This window comes from Neodiprion pinetum, chromosome 3, assembly GCF_021155775.2.
Source record: "Neodiprion pinetum isolate iyNeoPine1 chromosome 3, iyNeoPine1.2, whole genome shotgun sequence".
In the NCBI taxonomy this organism is placed as follows: Eukaryota; Metazoa; Arthropoda; class Insecta; order Hymenoptera; family Diprionidae; genus Neodiprion; species Neodiprion pinetum.
The window spans coordinates 29,275,314-29,290,268 of record NC_060234.1 but is presented as its reverse complement, the minus strand read 5'-3'; the positions used below and the strand labels follow the sequence as shown (position 1 = coordinate 29,290,268).

Below are 14,955 nucleotides of genomic sequence, written 5' to 3'. Positions count from 1 at the left end.
CACGGCATTAATTAGTCGACAGTTCACTATAATTTGGCCGATTTCGTCGCTACTGACGAAAGTTTCGCATACGTATATTCAATAGTTGGCGGGTCACAGGAGCGAAAGCAATTCCATTCCGGTGAAGCATGCGCAGGTTCATAATGAACGAGCGCGAAAAGTTGTTAGCCTCGAGCACGTTGGTAATATACCGTAATCGGTGGGCCTTTAGAAATCCAAGCAGTACCTACGTCGGTTCGTCATGTTTTCCTGATCACTGTGTCTCGTTTGCGCAGGTCACTTCACGCAGCTGATATGGGCAAACAGCAGACACTTTGGAGTGGGCAAGGCGCGCAGTCGTAGCGGGAAGATCATCGTCGTCGCGAATTACCAGCCGGTGGGAAACATCTCTGGTCAATTCCAGATGAACGTTCATCCGCCGATACCCGACTGCGCCAACCTGCCCTTGCCGCCGCCGCCCAGGGTGCGTCAGTACGAGACGCCGATGTCGGACGTGTCGACAAGCAGCAACAGTTCCATCAGCACGCAATAATACAAACAAAACGACTGCCTCTTTTGCGTATGCGCCCGCTGGATATCAGCGGGCACGGGCCGACTCGTCAGTGCGTTTTATCTGAGAAATAATCGGCACCTGCACGATTTACACGGTGAAACGTGAAGAGATACTCCAAGCTTTTACTTCCTTCTTCCTAATTCCTCTTTACTTTCTTTCGTTGTAGACAGAGCTTAACGCGGTCTTTGCTACTTACGCTGCTTCTTCTCATCATGCGTCTAAGACCTCGATCATTCACGCTGTCTGAGACCAGGTGTGCTAATTTGTGTGTTATATTTTTTTACTCAAACGCGCAACGGTCGGGACGGAAGAATAATTCCTTCTTTTTTTTCGTGCTTATATGGTACGATTGTTTTTGTTGAGGTAACTAACTTTTTGGATTGAAGAGAGGAATCGTTATGTCAATTATTATCGCGCTAAAATAACGAAATCACAACGTTGCTTTTGCGTTCCATTACGGAAACTGATCTGATGATTTTCATTTTTACGACCTCTTTACCTGGTCGCGATAAACACGCCTTGGTCGTAAAATAAATTGTATTAAATATAAATTATTTCCCAGGCAAAAATGGGTATATACCCGTAGTTCCGTTTTCAGTCCAAACTGCGTGTGGAAAGCGGCAGAAATGGTCACGCACTGTTACGAACAACTCTGTTCGTGAAAAAAAACAATCGCATCAACATTTTTTTTTTTGTACATACGAGTCAAGATTCTTTTCCAAAAACTTTGAAGTCATAAAAATTGAATTCGATCAGACCAATAAGATATACTAATTGTCCCCGCTAAGAAGTTTTCTATGCTGTAAGAACAAAAATCGGTCATTTCTTTCATTTCAGTATAAATATTACTAGTCATTGTAATAATTTATGAATAAGACTGAATTTCACAAGTCTTGGAACTTTGTTCGCATCGCTGCATACTCGGTACACTAAAAATTTGCGATTCTCTATATTGTTACAAAAATCAGATCAGTTCTAGTTTCAGAGACAAAAGGAAAAATGATTTCTTTCACACAGCTGAAAGAGACGGAATGTTAGCCCGGTTTTCAATTTCGATGATTGCTCTCCAGGCGTGAAAATTGCCCAATTAATATTGGTTTTGAATTCGGGTCGATCGGTTGATTCAGGCAGTCACTGTGTCCCGGCGTTTAATTACCAGAGGTTTAATAATTTCTTGGATCATTCTGGAGTGACACGCGTGCAACGACATAAATTACTTTCAGAACAAATAATGGTATCCGCGAAGTTCCTCTTTGTCGCGACCGTTGAGCATGAGGGATACGTTTGTCTTTGACAGTGAGCGAGACGCCTTCCCCTTTGGCAAGCTGAAACGTTCAACGTCGCGTCGCCGTGATCTTTATTAATAGCGAAAATCCCATCAACGATATTGCTTGGTTCCCAACTCGCGGCTTAAGAAACGTTGGACTGTACGTTTTAAAGCTTGAAGTAATGTACGTATTGGCTGACAATGAATGTACAGCTGTTCGCTCACTGCCAGGGGCAAAGCTGGAATTCTGTTTTATCATTTTTGAAAACGTATCTGTAATAGAACTGCAGGTATTATGTATCGTATTCCGAAAGATTCGCAGCGTCGAAGAAATTTCAAGAGGCGAAACTACAATCAGAATTACATTCTTCTCGCAAACGTCGTCGTCGCACCGCGTTGAAATAAGCAATGTTATTGTAACAATGGATGTTTAGGAAACCCGTAATTTCCCGAATTTAGGATTTTTTAAACTTCAGTAAATCGTAATGAAGCAAGACATGATGATATTTAAAAAATTCAGGTGCTTCAAAGTCTTCTAAAATTGGATAATAGTAAATTTTTTTCAATGTTTTGTCACAATAATGTTAATAGCTTCAACCTCGTCGTCAAGGCGAGCAAAGCTGTGAACAATCACGTTCAAAATGCTGTATTAAATAAACATCTGATGAAAAAAAATTGCATATTACAATCTCAGAAAAGTATTAATGCAATGACAAATATTACATCGCGTTGACGAAAAATGACTGTCGAATAGAAATGTAAAAACGAAGAAGCGACGTAACGTTGTTTGTGAGATACGGATATTGGCATTTACGATATTCAAATCGTGTGCGGAAAAGAAGAATAAATCAATTGATATATGTTGTCTAGTGTTTACATCGAACTTATAAGAACGCTTCATTGTTATACCGTTACAGTAAATGTGATAATTGATCGTTGAAAAATTTGATCCCAGGAATTAAAACGAAAATATATAAAATTTAGAAGTCATTCATTATAAATTATAGGTCTATGTATATGAGTATTAATTCCTGTGAACGAATCGCGTGTTTGCAAAATTGTTAGAATAGGCTAAAGTTAAAAGAGAAAATAACAAAAACAACAACAACAACCATTTCGAAACTAAAACATTAAATTTGGCTGTATACATTATATGTTACTAGATTAAGATGCGGTGCCTCTAGTCGTAAGTTTATATGGCTATAAGCGTTGCAAGATCATTATTTATTACTATACAAGTTTATTCGAATTTATGAAGAATTTTTAATAATTGATAAATGGCCCATGATAGGAGAAAACTCAAAGGCTCGTTGCTCTGCAACTTGCTGCCGTGCAGCTCGATACCCGCGAAATAAAGACAAAATAGTAATAATAATACTAATAATAACGAATGGTAACGTAAAATCATAACGATAAAACGTCGTTAAAATACCACGTGCTAAAAATGATCCTACAGACGATAAAAACATTTCGGGACTCTAGGTATAACGTATAATATTCTATTTGAAAAATATCGAGCCAAAAGTTCCGAGTCGCTGTCTGCAAAGTCGCGAAAGTATAATAAACCACATTAAAGGCAGTTGTGTTATTGAGTAATGATGAAACTTTCAACCCGAAAATTAAAATTAGTAATCTATATTGTTATGTGAAATGAGAGTTACGAATTATACGTAGGCATTGCAGACGTTTTAATCTCGCTCGAGTTCTTCGGACACAGATTGTAATAATACGCGATATATGATATAGTTTGCCACGGCCATTAAACGCGTAATTAGTTGGCTCGAGAAGTCTTTTCAGGCGTAACAGCAATCAGATGATTTGTTTGAAAATTGTTAGCTAGCACCGTAAACCGTAAATAAAATGAAAATCAAATGAAAGATGTCGTTCTAAATTTTTTTTCTTCATCTTTGATAATTAAAATTTTATCACTTGGCCATCTCTGCTTGTCGAGCGTATACTTAGTTGGTAGTTATTGTTAACAAAACGTGGCCGTTGCCACGTGAGAAATTCGAATAGGATTTATATTTCACTAGAACATATTTTAGAAAGCTCAGGCATTTTTATACAAAATATCGACGAGTGCGATAGGTCTAAGTAGTTGGCTTGCAAAGTTGTAACGCCAAGTGAGAAATAATAATCTAATGGTTAGGAAATTAATATTCGAGCGATACGGTATTCGTTATACTTACTGCACGTCGCCGTCTTCAACGAGTGATTGTCAGCAGCGGAACTTTTTCTGAGTACAACGAGTAAAAATTAAAAAGTTTTAATTGAACGAAAATATCAGACGGAAAACGAATGACATTAAATGGAAATTCTTATGAATTCTTTGTTAAATCCACGTATAAACATACCATGCTTTTATACCGTGTTGCGCAAAAATGTTCGGAGGGCGATGTTCATATATGCATATAAGATATATAACGTATATTATATACATGTTATACAGGTAAAGTTAATTTATCGGTATGTGCAAGAGTTGTGTAATAATTTATACGTTTGTTGAGTGGCCTAAGCAGATAGCGCGTCATTAATGTACGTCTAGCGAAAGTGTGATACATAGAATTATATACTTAAGCTGCACGGGATATGTATATGTATATGTATGTATATATATATATGTATATACATATTTTGTTATTATAGTGAAGTATTTTATAAAACTGTTTTGTTGAAGATGAGTTGTTGATATGAAATATTATCCAAATAATAGTAACATAATTTTGATATCTTCAATTCACGTACCTATACTGCGTTTCGGTTTCGCTCATTGCTGATTAATTCAAAGTCGATACAGCTGGAAATTTTCTCAGCTACAAAAAGAGTTGTAAACAAAAATCAAATAGGTGGTTAAAGCTGATGCGATTCTTTATATATGTGTATATTCTTTTGAAGCAAAATTTTCTCACCGAATCTATGGTAAGGCTTCTATGTCAAAGTTACCAGAATTGTATGACTGGGAAGTAAATCGATGTGTAACTATTAATCATATTTGAAGTGAAAAATTCTTACTGCTACAACAGAACAAGTGCATGGTAATTAATAATAATACATAGTCGTTAGCTTTTTTACTGCAGCACGTTTAGGTATTTGTGATATACATATAACGTAATTGTAATATGTATTGAAACGTTAAAAATTGCTGATACAAGTTTGCCATACGTATAATTGATTCTACATAGATGTTTTCGTCTTCTTCTTCTTCTGCTTCTGCTTCGGAGGATGGCAAAGTACTCCTGGTTAAACTTGAATATTTTATAGTATTTTCGTATCACCGTTAGAATCGTGATTTTTGAAAGAAATAAGTATTACGTCGTATTCATTCCGTATCATTGTTGTCGCTTCGCTTCTTAATTACAATTTGCTGTGTAGTTATGTATTAACAGTTTTGATTTGTAGACGCCAAAGCGAACAGAAACGGGGTAAATAAAATTTATATTCACGCAGTAATCAATCAAACTATATCTAGTATAACTGATGCATATCCGCAAATGAATGCGGATCGCTGAATTTGTAACAATCTTCCAATTAATATTAAGATTACGCTTGTAACTTACTGTTATTCTCATTCTATCAAATTTTACATCACATATAATCTGCGGTCAGGTTCGAAATAATTTCCGCGAAAAGAATGCGCGGAAGATTCTTTCTTTCGCGAATATTTATAACTACATTGCGAATATTCATGAATTTATTACCCTGATTAATTTATGCACTCAAAACATTTACGTGATGCAACGGATAAAAATTCTACATTGTCGAGTGTGCGTAATGCGGTAATTCTCGATGTATTTAGATGTAAGGATAAGTTAAACACCATATAGATGTTATACACGGTGTTCTGGAGCATTGAAAACACACGGCTATACAAACACAGCCTTGCATAAGAATCGCGAATACTTACAATCATTTGACCCTTAAATTAGTTAAAAGGTCAAGCATGTAACAATTGTTCAATGTTTCTCGCGTCATTCGGTCGAATAATTTCAAATTATTCCCATCAGCGATCTCTGGCACGTTTGTTTACAACTCTGATTGATTTCAAAAATTAATATTTACGGTCTAATCGCGTAACCAGGTGTTTTCACTATCCTCGCAGGCACCGTACTTATCTAAGTTATCCTGGGTTAATCTAGCACGTTGTCTGTTATTGATTATGAAATAGTAGTAGGTACCTTATAAGATCGTACGCTGAAGCCTCGAACGAAGTACATGTATATAGAAGTAACCTAGCTTAGTTGATAATTTGCCTAGTTAGATTAAGGAATAAAATATAGCATACATATATACTAGGGTGATCTTTAAAAAGATCATTTTCGAATTTCGACCGATTGACCCCCAAAAATTGCCTCCACATAATTCAAAATTAATTACCTAATTTTTTCAGATTTTTCTCTCGACTCTGAAATCACCCTGTCGGGGCACGGGTTAGGGCCAAGATGAAAATAGGAATAATTTAGGGGATTACTATCAAAAATTACGTGGATCCGATTTAGGGGGCGAGCCGGTTGAAATTCAAAAATTACCTTTCCGAAGACCATCTTAATATATACGCATCAACAATAATATTATTATCATTACTATTATTATTATTGTTGTTTTTATTATTATAATTATTATTATTAGTAATATTAATATGTAGGTATATGGTAGTTCCCCTACACGAAAGACATGTGTGATACAATACGTAGTGTTAGAGTTAAAAGCGGTGAACAAATCCGTACTATTCGCGGTCGAATGTGTAATTGAGTAATAAGAAAGTTTCGTACAAAACGCAAAGGTTCACCTATATCATAATGTTGTAATAGGATGAATTTAGTAATTATATACACACCTAAATTCAAAATACGTAGGTACTGTCCCGAAATAGGTTATTCATATTATATACTAAATTGGCAGCTTTACATGGTAAATACGCAATTTGTCATCAATTTTTCCCTCCTTTGCACATTTCAGCTGTTTTTTTTTAATCTTTTTATTTCTACATGTATTTCATAATTTTCACCTCCTCGTCGTTTAGATCGATGTACCGTTGGCACGTGTGTAGTTTACTTTTACTTTCTGTTCATATCAACTCCGTGTATAGAGTACAACATTTATTGAGTGATTGATATGTTTCTTTTTCTTGCCTCTATTAAAACTTTTTTTTTCTATAGGTAACTTATACACAAAGTTGCTTTTGTTCGTCCGCTACGAACCTGGGGCTTCAGTGAATTATTAATCAACTGTTTATTCAGACAAATAGAGTGAGGTGGATGACGTGCGGACACTATCCAAGCGCTGATAACGATCGACAAATACTCAAAACAGAAGTCAATCACTCGCAAGTATTCACAGCCTTTAATCGAAAGTTTGGTACCAGTTTTTCTGAATTATCGTCCTTGAATTTTTCACCGTGTTGTTGTTTTCGTTCTGCCACTTGTTGTAAAAGCTTTAAACAATTTTACAATTTTCTTTGTCTGAATAATAAGGCTCTGATTCTTTAAAAATATTAACAGTTGCGGGACGAATTCGAGTACAACAATCTGATCACGGATAATAATTTTGACGGAATTTCAATGGCGAGTGTTCAACGAACGACAATTAATGTCGTCAATCAAGGAGCGGATTTAAGACACTCTTAAAAGCATTTTATGATGACGGAAAGATCCCCGTTTACGTTCGGAGACTAGTTTAATCCACTCGGTGAATCACCGAGACTTTAATTAAGCGTTTTAATGAAACTCGACTGATCCACGCCACGGACTACGTAATAATACCTATAGTTGCCTGGACTCTGAACGCCACACATTGTGTCAACGCATTTGTTGAAGGTTGGAAATTTCGCTTCACGTTTATCAGCATAAGTCAACGGCTAATCGTTTAAGCTTATTAGCCAAGGGGCACACTGTAAAAAATTGGTGCAGTGGACTGCTATGGAATACTTTCTGTAATCAATTTGAAAATTGAGCATTAAATAGTGTTAGACCGACGCCAAATTATAGTCGTTAAAACTCCGCAGCGCATTTTTTCTACGGTGTATATCTATTCATCTAAACAAGGGCACTAACAGATCTTTCATTTCATGTTGGTATCAGGATCCGTCAGCTGCCTATCAGACAGGGAAGATCAAGGGTCGGAAATGAATGGGCGGATCTCGTTGATGCAGGTCATTCGTTTAAGTCGAATAGCCAAGGTTCTCCCCTTGAAGTATTTGTACGACCTCCAGGTTTCAACTTTTGACTGACGAGACGTTTCGTATTTCGTTCAATGCGTTTCTGAAGAACATTTCCAGCTATAGTTTGTTGGTCAAAGTCCGATGATTGTTCGGTTTCAGTTGTCGTTTATTCTCGCTCTGAACGGGGCGCAGGAAAGCGTTTGTGGAACAACGAAAATTGAAAGGCGATCCGAAGTTCACTAAATAATCCATTTGTCGACTTGCCGTTGGCATTTCCGGGGAAAAGCGAGGGAACGAAAGAGCGCTAGACGTATATATTAAGTCGTTTGGATATACGTTATAGGCGAGGCCGACAACTTTCTACATTAATTTAACTGGGGAATAAATTTCACAACTTCACGTCCCTAAATCACCGGTTTACCCCGATTCCGCCTTTTCAAGCAAAGGTGCTTGATGTATACCCTTGCATAGGCTCGCGCTCGGCATTAAACCTACGTTCGTTGAACGAGCCAAGTATTTTCCCCGTTTCGCTAACCCGATTAAAACATTGCATCAAACCGTTTTAAGCAAATCTGAGCAACGTCTGCCGCTTTGCGAGCGTTCTTCTCTAATTTTCAGCTTTGGGTAAACGGCCGTATTATTATACAGTGGTGTATCATTTTGCATCGGGATTAGAGAAATTGTCAAAATTCGGTCTTGTTGTGTCAACAATTGTTTTCCAATTCAAAACCAATCTCTGATTTACTCTGAATCACTTCTTTGTTTCTAGTATGATCGATTTTTTGTCTGCGGTTTGGCCCGTAAATTCAACAGACTCGTCTGACAAAAATGTTTCGTTGTGAGAATAGCGTGTCACATGTGTAGATTGATGATTTGAAGAATGTTAAACTGCGGATTTTTTATTCAAAAACACAGTGATTAGATCCTTAAATTCAATTTTACTCAATGGAGAAACGAGTCAGAAATCTCTTGTTCGTATTCATCACTGTATTATTTAATTCAACTAAATATTCAAACACTTTTTTCAACCGTGACTCGGAAATGCGAACCATGTAACTCACAATCAGGTATAACAGCCGAGCAGCAGTCGCAACGACCGTTTGGCCTATAATTTCGTTAAAACTCTGACGTGCCAGGCATTTGTGTGTACCTACCTGATCATCTGGCACGTATTTTTCGTCGGGCATACAGCCGAATCTGCGCTGACATGTTAGAAAATCGTTATAGAACGCGTGTGTGCGTCTTGTTATCAGGTTTCATCTCTGTTGCGTTTCCCCGTTATCAGCTTCTCGAATGCCCTCCAATGTTTTACTTTTATCACCACCTGCCTCGCTCTTGATAGATGCAATGCTTACACTTTGCCTCGAATACAAATTGGTTTTTTCGAATAATTACCTCCAGCCACGCAATTTTCCGTTTTCCCCGTCGACTAGGGAGCTCTAAATACCTCTGCAGGTATTTCATTGACAGGCTGTCCCTTCGAAGAGAACTTATCGACTTCCTATAAACGGGATGGATTATGAGAAGCACCGAGGTGTTCGAAGTTTCGCGAAGCTCTGCGGGATCTACGAATAACGTATATGGTATCGGTGTCTAATTAATCCAGACAATTTATTTCCGCAAATGGGTGTGTATAGGTATTGAAACGGGTGTACAGGAACATTTTACGGAAAATTGATGTTGCGCACAGTTTACAAACACTCGAATGGACCATTCGAATTTACAAGTTCTGCTCTTTTCGTTCACTAGGAATCGATTAATGGCTCACGTTTTTCAATGATTGAACTTTTTTGCTCGAATATCTTATAAGCTTACGAAACAGGCAAATTTATTTTGCACACATATAACGGTTTCATTTATTCGGACAACATATTCGTAATTCCAAGACTTGCACGGAACGCATAATAAAAATGCATGCAAACAATAGTTCAACTTGTAAGCGCCTGATGAATTTTTTACCGCTACCATGCGTATATTTCTTATGCGTTATGTAAATATCCTTCATTTTATTCATATCTCATCGATGGATATATTATACACGTAGATGTTTGTGCGGATCCGAGCTTGAAGATAAATGATGCATGCACATTTTTTACGTCGAATTTTGTCGATAGTACGCTCTGCGCAGCATATTATGCGAACTCTGTATCCATATTATAAGTATGTATGTATTCGTACGTAGCTTATTCATAGTTTTGTCGTACCGAACCAAAGTGGAATTTCAATCATTTTCAATAAGCTAATTTCGATCTTAATGTTAGACAGAATACCATATCGACCCAATAGAATGCGCATGTATGGTTTATCGAAAGAAATGTTAAGATTATCCTGATAGTTGCGCTGTCTCTCTCATTACAAATTTTTCTCTTTCCCGAATTGTATTGGAAATATTGAAGAAAAGGGCTGCGTCACGGCTCTAAGAACTTAATTCAATATTCTGATCCGTAGGTGCTCCACGTTTTGCAAAACACCACATTATATTTTCGGCAATACCATTTTTTCGATAGTGTTTTCAAACCTTCAGACTCTACCCTGATAAATCCCTGGGATATTTCTGAATTGCCTCAAAATTACACTTCCAATAATCTATAATTTTCCTCCTTCTTTTTTATTTCCAAAATTTCTCCAACACTTTCTTACGGTTTGTAACAAACCCGCATTAACTCTCTGATTAAATACCGTAGCTCAGCGCTGTTTTCTCAGCTCAGTCTTCCAAATATTTAGCCTTGGCACGTAAGCTCCTGGAAGATCCACTTTAGAAACTTTGAACTAGTATCTCTTCTTGTCAGAGGCTACAGTCCCCCGGCTGAGGTCAGGGGTTGCGAATCGTGTCTCAGAGTTGTAACACCTGCAATGCGCCACCCTCGATTCCCGCCCCTTCCACTTGCGTTCATCTCGACTTTCAAGGTCACGCTAGAAAGAGACAAAAAATAAGCTCTCGGCGCCGGCTGATCTTGCCACAACTCTTTTCTCCCTGTATTTCTGCTATCGTATTTTCCATCGAAACAAAGCGCTCTTTTCGTATAATACACTCGTACTCCCGGATGCGCAATTATCGTTGGAGAATGTTCAGCGTATTTTGTTCAATATTCCATTTCCTTGGAATAACTTTGTATACATATAGCTTATTAAGCTTGAGCGATTTCAGCGTGGGCTCTCCGACAGTATGCATATTTTAACATTCTATAAGTGTACGTACGCTATATTCGTTGGTTCACAGGACGTGGTTGCTTTCAATTTAATCTAGATTCTTCTTCTGTCACAATCAGTGTCAAGTTTCTATACCACGTCGTTATTCGGTGTACGATAATTCGTTTGACATTTCTCATTTCGCGCTAAAATCGTTTCGAAAAGTTCCTCCATCCGACTTTTATTTTCCTTTTACAGTCACTCTGGTTGGCTGGTTTTTTTTTTTTTTTCAGATCCTACAGTAGTCGGTTCCTCGTTGAAGGTGTCGATATTTTAGAACAAAATCACGTTATGTGCGTGCGTTATTTATAACTTTAACCATTCTATGACGATTGTGTAATTACCAGTTTGGCAGCTGTAATTATAGTTTAATATTTGTATCAAATAATCGTATTAATTGTAAGATTTGGTAGGCTATAACATACAAAAATTTATGGGTAGAATATGGAGTTATTTAAAATTAAGTATATTGGCAGATAATCTTACGTTTCTACGAAGACAACCTTCGATCGATTATTACAGTGTAATTATAAGTATTTATAGGTATTTCACATGGATGTTGCATTAATTCAGCGCCCATTACAGTGTAGTTGCTGTTTATTCTGAGGTATTTGACGACGTAAGTAAATTTAAAATATTTTTGCCTCTTTTGGGCATACCCACTTTTGGTATTCAGAAAATTATTTTTAAGCTCGTGAATGCTTCCATAAAGCTTATTTCGTAGCGATTCTAATTCAGAATTAAACTTGCACGTCTGTTGTTGTAACTTAGACGACAATTGACCTTGAATAAAAAATCAAAAAGTAAATTGGGGAAAAAGGTGAAATACCTGATTAAATGGAAGGTTAAAAACGGAGTAAAAATTATTACGTTTAGGATAACGCTTTTATAATATTTGCACACAGTTGTCTAAAATAAACACTTTCCCTGCATAACTAGTCACTAATTAATTGTGATCGTGAGATACGTATACAGCTGTGTAGCGTTTAGATCATTGATGGTACTAAACTATTTCTCGTGAAACATATCTCATTAAAGTGCGCTAAATATTTAAGTAACCGCTGAATACATCTGAGGTTTAATGGATGTATTAAATACACGCGTTCAGAAGTAGACGTATTGTCCTATTTACTCTAGCTGATTTTTTACTTTCAATCTAATTAAATCAAACTAGCTGGCACAGAAATTTAATCAACGGCTATGATTTGTATCAAGCGTGATTTTATCGTCTGTTCAGAAGCTAGTCATAAAAAAATCTATTACAAATTGTAAATCATCCTGCTGCCAGTGAAATATGAGTATGCATATTGTTCAACTGTACAATCAATGCATCAATAATCCGAGCTCATAGGATCTAGAATAGGTATAAAAATGATAGTTACATGTTATAGGGTGGTGTTAAAAGCGACGGTGAATTAAAGAATTATGAGTAATGAACGGGCTGTGATTATTTCTTCAGCACGCATGTAATGACGTACATTCGTACGTCATTCGTATGTGACTGAAGTTGTGCTCAGTAATTACTTTCAAAAACCTGATGCATCAGTATACTGACAAAATACTGACGAGGAAAACCATAGTTACTGCTTCTATTTATTTGTAACTTTTTTCCAAACTTTTCTATTTCACGCTGACATTTATTATTCGTAACTTTCACCACACATTATTCAACAATTCGTTAGCCAGCTACATTAGACTTGATGTTTGTAATTTGAAATTACAGCCTTATAAAATCAATAAACAAAGCACTGAAAAAGTGCCCTTCTTTACTTTCAGATATAGTTTTATGCGCGGTGACAAATCCAACACTCATATGTTCGGTTGTTGTTACTTAAAGCATATAGTTAATCATGATGATAGTAACGATTGATATTATGACTTCTATATCTACGGCAGTAAGTCCGTGTAAATTTTTAGAGACGCATCGAAATATGTACAGTATGAGTAACGAAATGACGAAACTCTGTAACGTTATTTATAATAGATCGAAGAGTTATCAGGCATCACTGATCTCACGATTAGTGATCCGATATTGTACATCAGTTTATATTTTTTTTTACTCTGAGGCGATCAGAATGTAATGTGATTTGTTTTAACATTATGGCGGATAAATAAAATGTTGATATTGCTGTTTGCGAATATGTTCGTGGCTATTATTTTTCCCTCTCTCCAGTACGACTTGGTAGGCGTAATCTTAAATGCATCGAGGCTCATAAATGAGGTGAGATATAAGAACGTTTAACATTGTAGAGCTGTATCGAAAGCACAAAATGCAAGCTCTAAATCGTAGCTCGCGATCCAATTCCTATGATTAACAATGAAATATAGAATCGACTGGATTTCAATGTTTTATAAAGCTATTTTGATATAATTTTTCAATAGAAAACCATTGCACCCTGCAGTCCTATATCACTGCGATCATCGCTTCGAAAGTGACAGCTAAAAAACGCAGAGATTTCGCTAAATCTTCGCAGTTGATGATCCGACAATATTTCAGATGCCCTTGCTGATATACTGTGGGTTCAATTAGTGAAAAACGAGTCTTGAATCGATTCTTAGACGAGAAGTTTTTTACTTCAAGAATCGTTAAAACAAAACGATTAATTTTCGTACGTTTGTATTTTTTCGGTCAATCCCAGGCCAATTTTGGCTTTGGTAAAAGCTGTAATCAGTTAATTAACACCCTCACCGAGGTGATTTAGCGAGGCAAATTGATCGCACTCGAAGCAGCATACGATCGACTCACATTTGGCTTTATCTCAGCAGAATAGGATTCAACCAATGGTTTGATGAAGAGGGCATGTTTGAGGTGAATAGTTGACTCATACATGACAACTATACGAACACGAATGTCCGCTGGGTTGTCCAATTGACAATCGGTAGTGTACAAGTCGACTATAAATTAACTTGGCGTCAGAAAAAAATTGCGCGTAACTTTGAAGCTCCGGTAATAAGCAGATTTTTTTCTTAACATTACGTTCACTATGGCGAGATCTACGCGATATTCAATAATTGTACTGATGTTATTTTGATCTTGACGTTTTTAAGGACACTCGTCGATACACGGTTAGCCCGGCTTCGACCTATGGCGAGACTTTTGGCTTATTGATGGTCATTCGGATACGCTGCGTGCAACGGATCAAGAGTTACTTCCGAAAATCGCAAGCCGTTTCTTCGTACTTCCGCTGCTGTTGATCCTTTGGTCTCTTTGATGTCTTATTTGCATTCCTGAGGGTCCAATTAGTCTAAAGAGGGTTATGCAGATCAATCTTGAGATGAAGGATTTTTTGATCAAAAAAACAAGTCTTCACCCCTTTGCCTTTTTGGTGAAAATTTTCGCCACATTTTAAAGTGCTGGAATAAATTCTTTCATGCACTATTCCGACGTGAATTTGCGAGAGAAATCGGTTGGGCGCAGTCCCAATACGCTGCGATCAACGCATCAAAAGTTACAGCCAAAAAACGAGAACCTGTGTTTTCGACATTTTCCAGCAGGTGCTTTTTTGCTAGCCATTTCGCTCCTCTTGGTCCCACGCTCTTTTTGCTGCGTTTTTCGATTTCCTGAGAGTCCAATTAGTCAGGTAAGGGTCATTTAAACCAAATCTGAGACCAAAAATTTTGGGCTCAAAACGTGAAGAAAAAGTAAGGCTAACCCCTTTGCATTTTTGGCGAAAATTTTCGCGATTCTGAAAAGTGCCGGAATAAATTCTTTCATGCACCATTCCGAAGTCATTTTGCGGGAAAAATCGATTGGGCGCAGTTCCAATACGCTGCGATCAACGCATCGAA

The 14,955-nt window shown here is 37.1% G+C and overlaps 1 protein-coding gene across 1 annotated transcript in view; it reads left to right on the top strand.

The window, feature by feature from the left end:
• The window catches only part of LOC124214244 (uncharacterized), a 49,980-nt gene extending 43,053 nt beyond the window's left edge, over positions 1 to 6,927 (top strand). Inside the window, exon 5 of the mRNA XM_046616457.2 lies at positions 276 to 6,927. Coding sequence (XP_046472413.1) covers positions 276 to 532 — 257 coding nt within the window. The 3' untranslated portion in view covers positions 533 to 6,927. The remainder of the gene's footprint in view (positions 1 to 275) is intronic.
• Positions 6,928 to 14,955: the final 8,028 nt, after the last annotated feature.